The 14,298-nt window shown below is 43.2% G+C and overlaps 1 protein-coding gene across 3 annotated transcripts; it reads right to left on the minus strand.

Annotated features, from left to right (window-relative positions):
• Window positions 1–2,942: 2,942 nt before the first annotated feature.
• Usp17le (ubiquitin specific peptidase 17-like E) lies at window positions 2,943–12,452 on the minus strand. 3 transcript variants are annotated; one of them, XM_017322434.1, is made up of 3 exons: window positions 7,832–7,925; window positions 5,562–5,663; window positions 2,943–4,785 (listed from the first exon to the last, which is right to left on the minus strand). In XM_017322434.1, exons 1-3 carry the CDS (start codon window positions 7,857–7,859, stop codon window positions 3,293–3,295), a joined length of 1,623 nt encoding a protein of 540 aa, XP_017177923.1. In that variant the 5' UTR covers window positions 7,860–7,925; the 3' UTR covers window positions 2,943–3,292. The 3 variants fall into 3 exon arrangements, with proteins under 3 accessions (XP_017177923.1, XP_011240180.1, NP_001243902.1); NM_001256973.1 differs by lacking the exon at window positions 7,832–7,925 and adding an exon at window positions 12,425–12,452 and having other exon boundaries at window positions 3,031–4,785; XM_011241878.2 differs by lacking the exons at window positions 5,562–5,663; window positions 7,832–7,925 and adding an exon at window positions 12,425–12,452.
• Window positions 12,453–14,298: the final 1,846 nt, after the last annotated feature.

The following is a 14,298-nucleotide window of genomic DNA, read 5'->3' on the forward strand; positions in this document are numbered from 1 at the left end:
AAAATACCCAGGTGTAACACCAGTTCCAGGTTATTTCCCAACAAATCTGCACCCCCAGGTAACAATCCTGCCCCTGGCACTTCACTTCCTAACAACCATCAATAAACAAACAAACAAACCAAAAAAAAAAAAAAACCCAATGAATTAAAAAAAAAAAACCCAAACAACAAAAACCAGAACTTAAGTTTATGATTTGGTTCCCAGCAAGAGACAACTATATTAAAGGCCATAATGGCTTCCCAGTCAGATGTGTGCAATGATACCCATCTCTTGTCTCGCTTGAATAATGCAACCACAATGCAATTGCATGGGAATCATTCTTAGGTGGTCTTTTGGGGGTTCACCAACTTTTCCTGTCACAAAATGGTCCAAATTGACCTTGAGCTTTGTCTCATCCCATGATGGCTTCAGCTCATGATCACTCAGTTGGGTGCCATTACCTGTATCAAATAGACACATACACAAACATACACACACACACACAAACACAACCCTCAAACAAAACACACACACACACACACACACACACACACACACACACACTTCACACAATAAACACACACAAAATAAGCTACATCTGAATCAAAATTTGTCCTGGTAAGTTGTATCTCCTTATGAAGCAGTGAAACCTGATTTTGTTTTTCTCCATTTTGAAACAGAGTGAACAAAATTCACACAACAGTTTTAATAATATTGCCACTTAAGTTCAAATTTATCTTCTGGTTTTTATGGTTGAATATCAATGATACAAATGTAGACCTTGCACATTACCTCTAAATTCTTTACCTCCGCCATGCAGCCACAGTTCATTTCCCTTATTACTTCCAGTCAGGAATTGTGTAAATTATCAGACTGTTCTTGAAGGCAAGATATATACAGAATGTCAATTGCTTTCTGTCTAATATACTAACCCCAAATGAACAAGGTATTAATTTTAGAGGAATGTTCAAGTTACTAAAATCTTTGGGTGTGCTGAGAAATACTGAGCACTCCATTATATTGAAATTGTATTTTATCAAACTTATAAGGAATTGTTCACTATTCACATAGCATTTCAGAAAACTTGGAAAAACCAATCAGGCTATGCTGTTAAGAAAGTGGGAGATGATGGGAGAGTTCTGGTGTCTGTGGCTATTTCTGCAGATTGCCATCTTTTAGCAATATACACAGTGTGAAAAGAAAGCCAAGCCTGGGGCCTTCATATTGGGGCCTCTCATGATGGGTCTGGTTTAAACACAGCCACACAAATGCCCTTACATTGGGTGGTATTCTACCTACTTGCCCTCTTCCCATATCATATCTAATCAGTTCCCATATCATATCTAATCAGTTCCATATGGATGTTCTGAACACTGCTATGTAATGTTGTTGGGTTTGAAATGGATTTCTCCACTTCAGAGTCTCTCCTATGTGGTCCTGGAACAGTGGTTCTCAATCTTCCTCTGATGCCGTCTGAAGTTTCAATAAACTTCTTCATAGTGTGACCCCACCCAAGTATAATGTTGTTTCCCATGCTCCTTTGTTACTGTGACTTTGCCACTGTTGTTGAATTTCCAGGTGAATATCTGATATGCAACCCTTGTGAAAGAGCCATTCATCCCCAGAGAGGCTGAGACCTACAGGTTGAGAACACCATAATAAGCTTGTGTACCCAATAATCAAGTTGTGTTTAGTAAGCATTTTTCATTGCACCAATTACCAACTCTGTATATCGTTCAGAGTGGTACTTCCTCTCCTACAAAGAGGCAAACTTTTCATTCCAATAGCAGAATTTGTCTTCTTCCAGCTTCTTAACAGGCTTAAGAAGAACTTGAGGCCCATGTGACCAGAAGGCACACTGAGGCTGATGGAGTCTTTGGTAGAAACATGGATGGAACTCAAGCAGTTTGGCAGTCAGAGACTCTGCAAGTCCTACCTCCACCTTTTCCATCAGTCTTTGATGAACACCTGATGCCACACAGGTGCTGATTCTCAACCTTTCTCTTTCAATCTCACAGCCTGAGTCTAGAAGCCAGGAGTTCAGTGGTGCCCATGACCTCCCACCACAGACAGGGTAGGTAGTAACTCTCTGGGAGAAAATAATCCTCATTTAAAAAACCTGTGAGTGATGATTCCTGTCTACATCTATGAGACCATGTTATAACCAGGTTCAGTACACTCTTCCAAGAGTATACCATACTGATTTACATTCATGATAAGAACAAAACATAACATAACATAACAAAGGAAAAGAAAACAGAACAATAAAGGAGCAGACAAGCCGGGCGTGGTGGCACATGCCTTCAATCCCATCACTCAGGAGGCAGAGGCAGGCAGATTTCTGAGTTCGAGGCCAGCCTGGTCTACAAAGTGAGCTCCAGGACAGCCAGGGCTATACAGAGAAACCCTGTCTTGAAAAACAAAAAAACAAAAAAAAAAAAGAAGCAGACAAGATTGTGAAGTAACAGAATTTATTTGACCAAAGAACTGTCAATCACACACAAAGAATAAGAACATCTATCTCTACAGTGTGAACTACACATTTTCTGGGTAAGTGGTTAGAAAGGGCAGTTGACAAGCAACTTGTTGCCTGAGCGAAAACTCCAAACCTCAAGAGCTCCAGTGTGTTCTCTTAGGGTCTCTAGCTGCATAGGTAGCAGAAGGTGGCCTAATTGGCCGTCATTGGGAAGAGAGGCTCCTTGGTCTTGCAAACTTTATATGCCCCGGTACATGGGAACTCTAGGGCCAAGAAGTGGGAGTGGGTGGGTAGGGTGGCAGGGTGGGGGGAGGGTTTAGGGAACTTTTGGGATAGCATTTGAAATGTAAATAAAGAAAATATCTAATAACAAAAAAAAATTTTAAAAAAAAGGAAAGGAAAGAAAAGGAAAGAAAAGAAAAGAAAAGAAAAGAAAAGAAAAGAAAAGAAAAGGAAAGGAAAGAAAAGAAAGCTCCAGTGTGGTGATTTAGTATCTATGCTTCTCAGATCCTATGAGTTGCAGGAGAGGCTATGCAGACCTCCCCCGGGTGTCCAGCTTGTTGTCTTTAACCTGTACCAACATCCTGGGCATTTTTTCCACATTCAAACGATCAGAGAGTCAGTCAGCAAAAACAGGCAAGGACCCAGAGGAAATGTGGACCCCACGTGAAGGGTAAGGCATTGTCCCTGCCTGAAACAGAGATCCAAACCTCTTGTTCCAGGCACCTTGGGTCAACAGTGTGTCCACAGGAGCCTGTGTGAGTGGGTGGGTGAGCACTAGCAAACAAGCAGAAGCCTCTGCCCTTGCTTGTTCTTGTTCTTCCCCTTCTTCGATCTTCATCTCCCACCCTGACTACAGAGCTGCCCAGGGCTCATGAGGCCCTGAGAGGTGAGGAGCCTGTCACCATTGTGCCAGGGTTGATTCTCTTTGTCTGGAGCATCCGTGCCCCAGTTTGCTGTGGATCTGGGCTGGTGAATCACAATTGCATCAACAGGCAGATCAAGTTCAACTTCAGTATTCCTGAGGTTCTGCCCAGCTCTCTGGTGGTTCTGTTCCTGAGGCACGAGTTTGGTATTCCCATGTTTCTGCCCAGCTTTCTCGTGGTTCACTTCCTGAGGCACTTTCCCCTCCCCTAAGGAGGTTTCTTTCTTTGCTCTCTTCTCCCTGTTTTCGCATGCCTCTCCGGCATCATCTGTGCAATGGCATTGCTTCTTACGCTTTTTTCTCCGGGATTTCTTCAGCTGGTATTTAGGGTCAAGAACCTCATGTACTCTGCCCTCTGGCATGTCAATACTGACCTGTTTGAGGTCGGTCTGCTGCACATAGAAGAGCACATAGGCATTCTCATTCAGGACAGAAGTCACATCACACCTGGTGACCTTAGTATCATCCATCTTGTACCACTTCCCATGACCAGCTTTGACACAACAGAAGTAATGTCCACTGTTAGAAGTCGCACCATCATGGACCAGGACGGCATAGAGGGCATAAGGCAAAGGTCCTCCAGTAGGCTCAGACAGGTATGGCTTCAGGTCAAGGAACTCCGGGTAGCTTACTTTTCTGTCTAACTTGTTACCCGTGAAGGCTGAGAAGCGCTTTAACACTAGCAGGAGTACCTTTGGAGCAATATGAACATGCAGGGTCTTAGAAGCTGGCATCTTCTGTCTACACCTACCACAGTAGTAGGCATTCTCTCCAAGTAGCTCTTCTGACTTCCCTGTATCCCACAAGGCTTGATTTACACTCTGAGCTGAGCTGATATCCAGGGGGACATCCAGGAAGGGATCGAAGGTATGTGAGGTGCCCTGGCAATGGAGACACTTGATCTGAGACCTCCACCAGCCTCCAAATATGTCATGAATGGGTGACGTATCCTGAGGGGTGGGATCTGATTGTCTGTGCACTTGAAGGCAGGATTCATGCATTGTTTCCAAGGTGAACATGAGAAACTCATGGGCATCTTCCTGCTGGTGCTTGTGGAAGGCAGAGGTCAAAATCTGGGAGGGCTTCATGACATCCCCCGAGTGAGAGTGCAGGAGACTCTGGGTCACATGGGCTTCCATAGCACACATCTTACAGCCTTCTGGGGAACAACAGGTTTGACTGTGCTCCTGGGACAGCATGTAGTCAGCTAGAGGTGGTGTGTGTGTCAAGCACTGCAGGGCTGCGTTCAGGTAGCAGCTGTTGCCTGTGTTCTGGAGCCCGCATCCTGGTCCTTGGGGACTCTCCCAACTCAGACTGTGCTTTCCATTGGTAGTTAGCTCCTCCACCACCTGAGCTTCATCCTGATGCAGCTCTGGGGCATCAGGAGATGATAGTGCTGGATCTGCTATGGGATAAGAACAGAAAGAGACTTTAGGGTATGCCAGTGGCCAAATCCTTTACCTTCAGACTCCATTCTAGAAAACCTGACCTAACTTTCACATCAGGGATAACTAACAGGACAGTGTCTAGAATTACTTTCCAAGTTAACTGCCCCCTAAACTCCCAATTAAAATACAACCCATCCAAAACCAAACATGAACATAAAGCCAGTCTCTAGGTTCCAACCCCAACAAGAGCAGTGTCTCCACGTTTATACTCAAACAGATATGACACCCAAGGTTCATAACCTGCTTCCTCCCTAGTGACCACCAATGCAGAGGGAAGCAGAAATCTAGCCTATGACTCCCAGCACCCACCAATATTTAGAGGCTACAAAACTAGCCAATTAGATACTTGCACACTCACCCACACCCCTCTGCTTGCTGCTTACTGTAAACTCTTACACTGAGAGATAATCAGGGCTCACACTTCCCAAAGTCTCCCTGCTAGACAGTGGCTCATGGCAGTGCCCTAGCTAGCTGGTAAAAAGGCCACACAGTGATTGCATCTCATCAGTTCCTGTCTGGTTTGGGGAGATGACTACTCTTTTCTGGCACTACACATGCAAGCTGCAAAAGGCCTTATGATGAGACTCAACCTCTTAGAAGGGCAGAGCAGCCCCTTTGTCAACAAAAGTCTGTCCCAGCACACTCAATTCATCCTTATGCAGGTCTAGGGCAGCCAGAGATGACAAGGCTGCTGGGGGACACACAAGACTAAAGACCTTACAGTGAGACTTACCTTCTGGGAAGGAAAGAGCAACCACCATGTCTCCAAAGACCTCTTCAAAGAACTTGCTGGAGTCTTCTAAGGGAGCAGAAGGAAGATTTTCCCCTCCAGTCTCTGCAAGTAAGGACAAATGCTCAGTCTTTTATACTCCAGTCTTGTGACCACGCCTACAGTCTTCCCAGGACAGCCAATCCCAGACAAGCCTCTCAGAAGTTGGGTGTGGTTTCTACAAAGCAGCTCAGAAATGTCATCTCTTTGGAGTGCACTTCCCTGAATTTTGCTCCAATTTCTTAGGTGTCTTAAGCTTGGGTCTTACTTTGGAATAAAGTAACAAAATCATGTCAAATAGATGACTACACATGCCATACAAGTGTTCCCATTACCTTGCTAACCACACAGAACCAGTATAAACAACCTAGGCTTGGTTTTCCTTCATTCTTTTTCTTCCTTCCTTCCTTCCTTCCTTCCTTCCTTCCTTCCTTCCTTCCTTCCTTCCTTCCTTCCTTTCTATCTTTCTCTCTCTCCCTCCCTCCCTCCCTCCCTCTCTCTCCCCCTTCCTTCCTTAATTTCCTCTCTCTCTCTCTCTCTCTCTCTCTCTCTCTCTCTCTCTCTCTCTCTCTCTCTCCTCTTTCTTAGAGCAGATAGATTTCCAGTCAAGGTCATATGGTCTATGAAGACATCTAGTCCACTAAGTAGACTGTAGATTCTCTCAGGAAAAAAAAATAATCTTGAAACTACTCTGCTTCTTTAGTGTATTATCAGTACTCAAGAATACAAAGCATTTTGATGGAAGTGTTTTGCCTACAACTAACTCTCTAATTACTATAAGAAAATATTTGAAGGCAGTTGTTATGCAACCCTGTGATCCCAGCACTTGGGAGGCAGATGCAGGCAGATTTCTCAGTTGGAGGCTACCCTGGTCTACAGAGTGAGGTCCAAGAAAAACAGGGCTACACCAACATACCCTGTCTCCGAAAACAAACAAACAAACAAACAAACAAAAAGAATATTTTTATAATGCCACTGCCTCTAATGGTGTAACTGCTGAGTAGGTGATTCAATCACCCAGTTAGTTCTATTTTTCTCATTCAGTCTTACTTGAGTAATAAGATTCACTCTAGGTGGATCAAAACAGGCAAATCCTCCCTTCCTGTATGTTTTTGAGACAATATGGCTCATTCTTCATTCTGACCTTGAGCTTATCTTCAATCACCCTATGATGGCTTCAACTCATAACAATTGGCTTTATTACCTCAAAGAAAAGAAAACACATACACACACACACACACACACTCAAACAAATAACCACACATCTTTAGCAAAATCGGTCTTAGTCACTGTTGTATCTCCTTATGAAGCAGTGAAACCTGATACTTTTTTTTTTCCATTTCTACTCTCAGTGAATAACCTTCATGCCACTGTCTTACTCATTATTTCATGTTATACCCTTACTAGTTTCTGGATCTAGTGGCCTCTTTGTATTTTATCCCGCAAGTTCAATGTTTTTTTCTAAGTGTATATGGTTTTGTTTGTCAATGATACAATCTTAGGCCTTGCCCATTCCTGCTAAATCATTTCCTTCTAACTTTCACCTCAGGAAAACTAACAGGACAGTGCCTAGCAATACATTCCCAGTTAACCTACCCCCTCCCCCCAAAAATAAAACACTCACATACAACCCATCCAAAACCAAATATGAACATAAATCCAGTCTCTAGGTTATAACCCCAACAAGACCAGTGTCTCCATGTTATTACTCCAACAGATCTGCAACCCAAGGTTCATAATGTGCACCCTCCCTAATGACCACCAATGCAGAGAGAAGCAGACATTTAGCTTATGACTACCAGCACCCACCAATATGTTACAGGCCACAAAAACTAGCCAAGTAGATGCTTGCACACTCACCCACACCCCTCTGCTTGCTCTTACTGTAAGCTCTTACCCGGAGAGATATTCGGGGCTCACCATCCCCTAAGCCTCCCTGCTAGACAGTGGCTCATGGCAGTGCCCTAGCTAGCTGGTAAAAAGGCCACACAGTGATTGCATCTCATCAGTTCCTGTCTGATTTGGGGGGATGACTACTCTTTTCTGGCACTACACATGCAAGCTGCAAAGGGCCTTATGATGAGACTCAACCTCTTAGAAGGGCAGAGCAGCCCCTTTGTCAACAAAAGTCTGTTCCAGCACACTCGGTTCATCCTTGTGCAGGTCTAGGGCAGCCAGAGATGACAAGGCTGCTGGGGGACACACAAGACTAATGACCTTACAGTGAGACTTACCTTCTGGGAAGGAACGTGCAAACACCATGTCTCCAAAGACCTCTTCAAAGAACTTGCTGGAGTCTTCTAAGGGAGCAGAAGGAAGATTTTCCCCTCCAGTCTCTGCAAGTAAGGACAAATGCTCAATCTTTTATACTCCAGTCTTGTGACCACGCCTACAGTCTTCCCAGGACAGCCAATCCCAGACAAGCCTCTCAGAAGTTGGGTGTGGTTTCTACAAAGCAGCTCAGAAATGTCATCTCTTTGGAGTGCACTTCCCTGAATTTTGCTCCAATTTCTTAGGTGTCTTAAGCTTGGGTCTTACTTTGGAATAAAGTAACAAAATCATGTCAAATAGATGACTACACATGCCATACAAGTGTTCCCATTACCTTGCTAACCACACAGAACCAATATAAACAGCCTAGGCCTGGTTTTCCTTCATTTTTTCTCTTTCTTCCTTTCTTCCTTTCTTACTTTCTTCATTCCTTCCTTCCTTCCTTCCTTCCTTCCTTCCTTCCTTCCTTTCTTTCTATCTTTTTCTCACTCTCTCTCTTCTCTCTCTCTCTCTCCGTCCCTCCTTCCTTCCCTCCCTCCTTCCCTCCCTACCTCCCTTCCTTCCTCCCTTCCTTCCTTTCCTCTCTCTCTTTCTCTTTCTCTCCTATTTCTGGAGCAGATAGATTTCCAGTCAAGGTCATATGGTCTATGAAGACATCTAGTCCACTAAGTAGACTGTAGATTCTCTCAGGAAAAAAATAAAATCTTGAATCTACACTCTGCTTCTTTAGTGTATTATCAGTACTTCAGAATACAAAGTATTTTAATGGAAGTGTTTTACCCACAACTAACTCTCTAATTTCTTAAAAGAAAAATTTTGCAGGCAGTTGTTATGCAACCCTGTGATCCCAGCACTTGGGAGGCAGATGCAGGCAGATTTCTCAGTTGGAGGCTACCCTGGTCTACAGAGTGAGGTCCAAGAAAAACAGGGCTACACCGAAAAACCCTGTCTCCGAAAACAAACACACAAACAAACAAAAAGAATATTTTTATAATGCCATTGCCTCTAATGGTGTAACTGCTGAGTAGGTGATTCAATCACCCAGTTAGTTCCATTATGCTCATTCAGTCTTACTTGAGTAATAAGATTCACTCTAGGTGGATCAAACCAGGCAAATCCTCCCTTCCTGTATGTTTTTGAGACAATATGGCTCATTCTCCATTCTGACCTTGAGATTATCTTCAATCACCCTATGATGGCTTCAACTCATAACAATTGGCTTTATTACCTCAAAGAAAAGAAAACAAACAAACACACACACACACACTCAAACAAATAACCACACATCTTTAGTAAAATCTGTCTTAGTCACTGTTGTATCTCCTTATGAAGCAGTGAAACCTGATACTTTTTTTTTTCCATTTCTACTCTCAGTGAATAACCTTCATGCCACAGTCTTAGTCATTATTTCATGTTATACCCTTACTAGTCTCTGGATCTAGTGGCCTCTTTGTTTTTTATCCCGCAAGTTCAATGTTTTTTTTTCTAAGTTTATATGGTTTTGTTTGTCAATGATGCAATCTTAGGCCTTGCCCATTCCTGCTAAATCATTTCCTTCTAACTTTCACCTCAGGAAAACTAACAGGACAATACCTAGCAATACATTCCCAGTTAACCTACCCCCTCCCCCCAAAAATAAAACACTCACATACAACCCATCCAAAACCAAATATGAACATAAATCCAGTCTCTAGGTTATAACCCCAACAAGACCAGTGTCTCCATGTTATTACTCCAACAGATCTGCAACCCAAGGTTCATAATGTGAACCCTCCCTAATGACCACCAATGCAGAGAGAAGCAGACATTTAGCTTATGACTACCAGCACCCACCAATATGTTACAGGCCACAAAAACTAGCCAATTAGATGCTTGCACACTCACCCACACCCCTCTGCTTGCTCTTACTGTAAGCTCTTACCCGGAGAGATATTCGGGGCTCACCATCCCCTAAGCCTCCCTGCTAGACAGTGGCTCATGGCAGTGCCCTAGCTAGCTGGTAAAAAGGCCACACAGTGATTGCATCTCATCAGTTCCTGTCTGGTTTGGGGGGATGACTACTCTTTTCTGGCACTACACATGCAAGCTGCAAAGGGCCTTATGATGAGACTCAACCTCTTAGAAGGGCAGAGCAGCCCCTTTGTCAACAAAAGTCTGTTCCAGCACACTCGGTTCATCCTTGTGCAGGTCTAGGGCAGCCAGAGATGACAAGGCTGCTGGGGGACACACAAGACTAATGACCTTACAGTGAGACTTACCTTCTGGGAAGGAACGTGCAAACACCATGTCTCCAAAGACCTCTTCAAAGAACTTGCTTGAGTCTTCTAAGGGAGCAGTAGGAAGATTTTCCCCTCCAGTCTCTGCAAGTGAGGACAAATGCTCAGTCTTTAATACTCCAGTCTTGTGACCATGCCTACAATCTTCCCAGGACAGCCAATCCCAGACAAGCCTCTCACAAGTTGGGTTTGGTTTCTGCAAAGCAGCTCAGAAATGTCATCTCTTCGGAGTGCATTTCCCTGAATTGAGCTCCAATTTCCTAGGTATCTTAAGCTTGGGTCTTACTTTGGAATAAAGTAACAAAATCATGTCAAATAGATGACTACACATGCCATACAAGTGTTCCCATTAACTTGCTAACCACATAGAACCAGTATAAACAGCCTAGGCCTGGTTTTTCCTTCATTTTTTCTCTTCCTTCCTTCCTTCCTTCCTTCCTTCCTTCCTTCCTTCCTTCCTTCCTTCCTTCCTTCCTTCCTCCCTCTCTCTCTCCCTCCCTACCTCCCTCCCTCTGTCCTTCCTTCCTTTCTTCTCTCTCTCTCTCTCTCTCTCTCTCTCTCTCTCTCTCTCTCTCTCTCTCTCTCTCTCTCCTCTTTCTTGGAGCAGATAGATTTCCAGTCAAGGTCATATGGTCTATGAACACATCTAGTCCACTAAGTAGACTGTAGATTCTCTCAGGAAAAGAAAAATAATCTTGAATCTACACTCTGCTTCTTTAGTGTATTATCAGTACTTCAGAATACAAAGCATTTTAATGGAAGTGTTTTACCCACAACTAACTCTCTAATTACTTATAAGAAAAATTTTGCAGGCAGTTGTTATGCAACCCTGTGATCCCAGCACTTGGGAGGCAGATGCAGGCAGATTTCTCAGTTGGAGGCTACCCTGGTCTACAGAGTGAGGTCCAAGAAAACCAGGGCTACACCGAAAAGCCCTGTCTCTGAAAACAAACAAACAAACAAACAAACAAACAAAAAGAATATTTTTATAATGCCATTGCCTCTAATGGTGTAACTGCTGAGTAGGTGATTCAATCACCCAGTTAGCTCAATCATGTTCATTCAGTCTTACTTCAGTAATAAGATTCACTCTAGGTGGACCAAATCAGGCAAATCCTCCCTTCCTGTATGTTTTTGAGACAATATGGCTCATTCTTCATTCTGACCTTGAGCATGTTATCAATCACCCTATGATGGCTTCAACTCATAACAATTGGCTTTATTACCTCAAAGAAAAGAAAACAAGCAAACAAACAAACACACACACACACACACACATACACACACACACTCAAACAAATAACCACACATCTTTAGCAAAATATGTCTTAGTCACTGTTGTATCTCCTTATGAAGCAGTGAAACCTGATACTTTTTTTTTCCATTTCTACTCTCAGTGAATAACCTTCATGCCACAGTCTTAGTCATTATTTCATGTTATACCCTTACTAGTTTCTGGATCTAGTGGCCTCTTTGTTTTTTATCCCGCAAGTTCCATGTTTTTTTCTAAGTGTATATGGTTTTGTTTGTCAATGATGCAATCTTAGGCCTTGCCCATTCTTTCTAAATCATTTCCTTCTAACTTTCACCTCAGGAAAACTAACAGGACAGTGCCTAGCAATACATTCCAAGTTAACCGACCCCCTCCCCCCAAAAATAAAACACTCACATACAACCCATCCCAAACCAAACATGAATATTAATCCAGTCTCTAGGTTATACCCCCAACAAGACCAGTGTCTCCATGTTATTACTCCAACAGATCTGCAACCCAAGGTTCATAATGTGCACCCTCCCTAACAACCACTAATGCAGAGAGATGCAGATATTTATCTTATGACTACCAGCACCCACCAATATGTTACAGGCACAAAAACTAGCCAATTAGATGCTTGCACACTCACCCACACCCCTCTGCTTGCTGCTTACTGTAAGCTCTTACCCTGAGAGATATTCACGGCTCACCATCCCTAAAGCCTCCCTGCTAGACAGTGGCTCATGGTAGTGCCCTAGCTAGCTGGTAAAAAGGCCACACAGAGATTGCATCTCATCAGTTCCTGTCTGGTTTGGGGAGATGACTACTCTTTTCTGGCACTACACATGCAAGCTGCAAAAGGCCTTATGATGAGACTCAACCTCTTAGAAGGGCAGAGCAGCCCCTTTGTCAACAAAAGTCTGTTCCAGCACACTCTGTTCATCCTTATGCAGGTCTAGGGCAGCCAGAGATGACAAGGCTGCTGGGGGACACACAAGACATAAAGACCTCACAGTGAGACTCACCTTCTGGGAAGGAAAGAGAAACCACCATGTCTCCAAAGACCTCTTCAAATATCTTGCTGGAGTCTTCTAAGGGAGCAGAAGGAAGTTTTTCCCTCTAGAGAATCTCTGCAAGTGAGGACAAATGCTCAGTCTTTTATACTCCAGTTCTGTGACCACGCCTACAGTCTTCCCAGGACAGCCAATCCCAGACAAGCCTCTCACAAGTTGGGTGTGGTTTCTGCAAAGCAGCTCAGAAATGTCATATCTTTCGAGTGCATTTCCCTGATTTTAGCTCCAATTTCCTAGGTGTCTTAAGCTTGGGTCTTACTTTGGAATAAAGTAACAAAATCATGTCAAATAGATGACTACACATGCCATACAAGTGTTCCCATTACCTTGCTAACCACATAGAACCAGTATAAACAGCCTAGGCCTGGTTTTCTTTCATTTTTTCTCTTTCTTCCTTCCTTTCTTCCTTCCTTCCTTCCTTCCTTCCTTCCTTCCTTCCTTCCTTTCCTCTCTCTCTCTCTCTCCTCCTTCTCTGTAGCAGATAGATTTTCAGTCAAGGTCATATGGTCTATGAAGACATCTAGTCCATTAGACTATTGATTCTCTCAGGAAAAAAAAAAATGACCTTGAATCTACACTCTGCTTCTTTATTGTATTATCAATACTCAAGAATACAAAGCATTTTGATGTAAGTGTTTTACCCACAACTAACTCTCTAATTACTTTTAAGAACATTTTTGCAGGCAGTTGTTATGCAACCCTGTGATCCCAGCACTTGGGAGGCAGATGCAGGAAGATTTCTCAGTTGGAGGCCAACCTGGTCTACAGAGTGAGGTCCAAGAAAACCAGGGCTACACAGAAAAACCCTGTCTCAGAAAAACAAAACAAAACAAAACAAAACAACCATTTCTATAGTGCCATAATTTAGTAGGATTCTTCTCTGTGCCAAGTCATAATCATCATTCCATTATTTTGAAATTATATTTGCTGGGGCCTTCTTTTGAATAATATAAGTGAAGTACATAAATCTCCCTTTAAGCATAACTTATAATAGACTTTCAATGCTTGAAAATGACTGGAAGAAGAAACAGATGCAGAACAATGAATCCTATAATAATTACCAAATTATAAGAAAATTCCATAACAAAGTGTGTTTAACAAAATTTATTATTGAACTTGAATCATAATTAGCCAATTCTCCTGAAGAAGTCTTCAGTCTGGAGTGACTGAAGCACTGATCTGGGAATGTAAAATCTCCATATCGATAGCGAGTTGCGAATTGTCCCACACACCATATAGATGTACTTGTGTTGTTTCCAGGATATTTCTGACCCATTTTAGGGCAGAGGGGTGACACCAATCAAATTATAATTGCTGTGACATGAGGTTGTGAAGTACCAGAGAAGTGTTAGTGATCCCTCAAAGAAACAGACAGGAGCAGATCAGATGCAACTCTCAGCAGGGTCTTTTATTCAAGCTAGTTCGGGCCCCTCCCATGCACCATGTCATACAAGGCGGGTTTTCATGGTGAGAGAGCTCCAAATATCTGTCCAGGCAAGGCCTTATTTATAGTAAGCAGCAAGTGGAGTGTGAGTATGCAAGCGTCTAATTGGAAAGCTACTGTGACCTTTAACATAATTGGCTGGTGCTGGGAGTCATATCATAAACTTAATTTCTGCTTCCCTCTTCATTAGTGGTCCTTAATCAGGGGGTGATCTTGTAACCTGGGGGTGTAAGTTTGTTGGGGGAATAACCTAGGCCCCTGGTCTTGTTGAGGGTTAGCCTAGAATCTGGAGCTAGGCTTGGGCTTTGGTGGGTAAGGGGGACTTGGGGGACTTGGATACTAATGCAAGGTACCAGCTTGTTAGTTTATCTGAGTTCAAAGT

This window comes from Mus musculus, chromosome 7 (genome assembly GCF_000001635.26).
Source record: "Mus musculus strain C57BL/6J chromosome 7, GRCm38.p6 C57BL/6J".
Classification (NCBI taxonomy): Eukaryota; Metazoa; Chordata; class Mammalia; order Rodentia; family Muridae; genus Mus; species Mus musculus.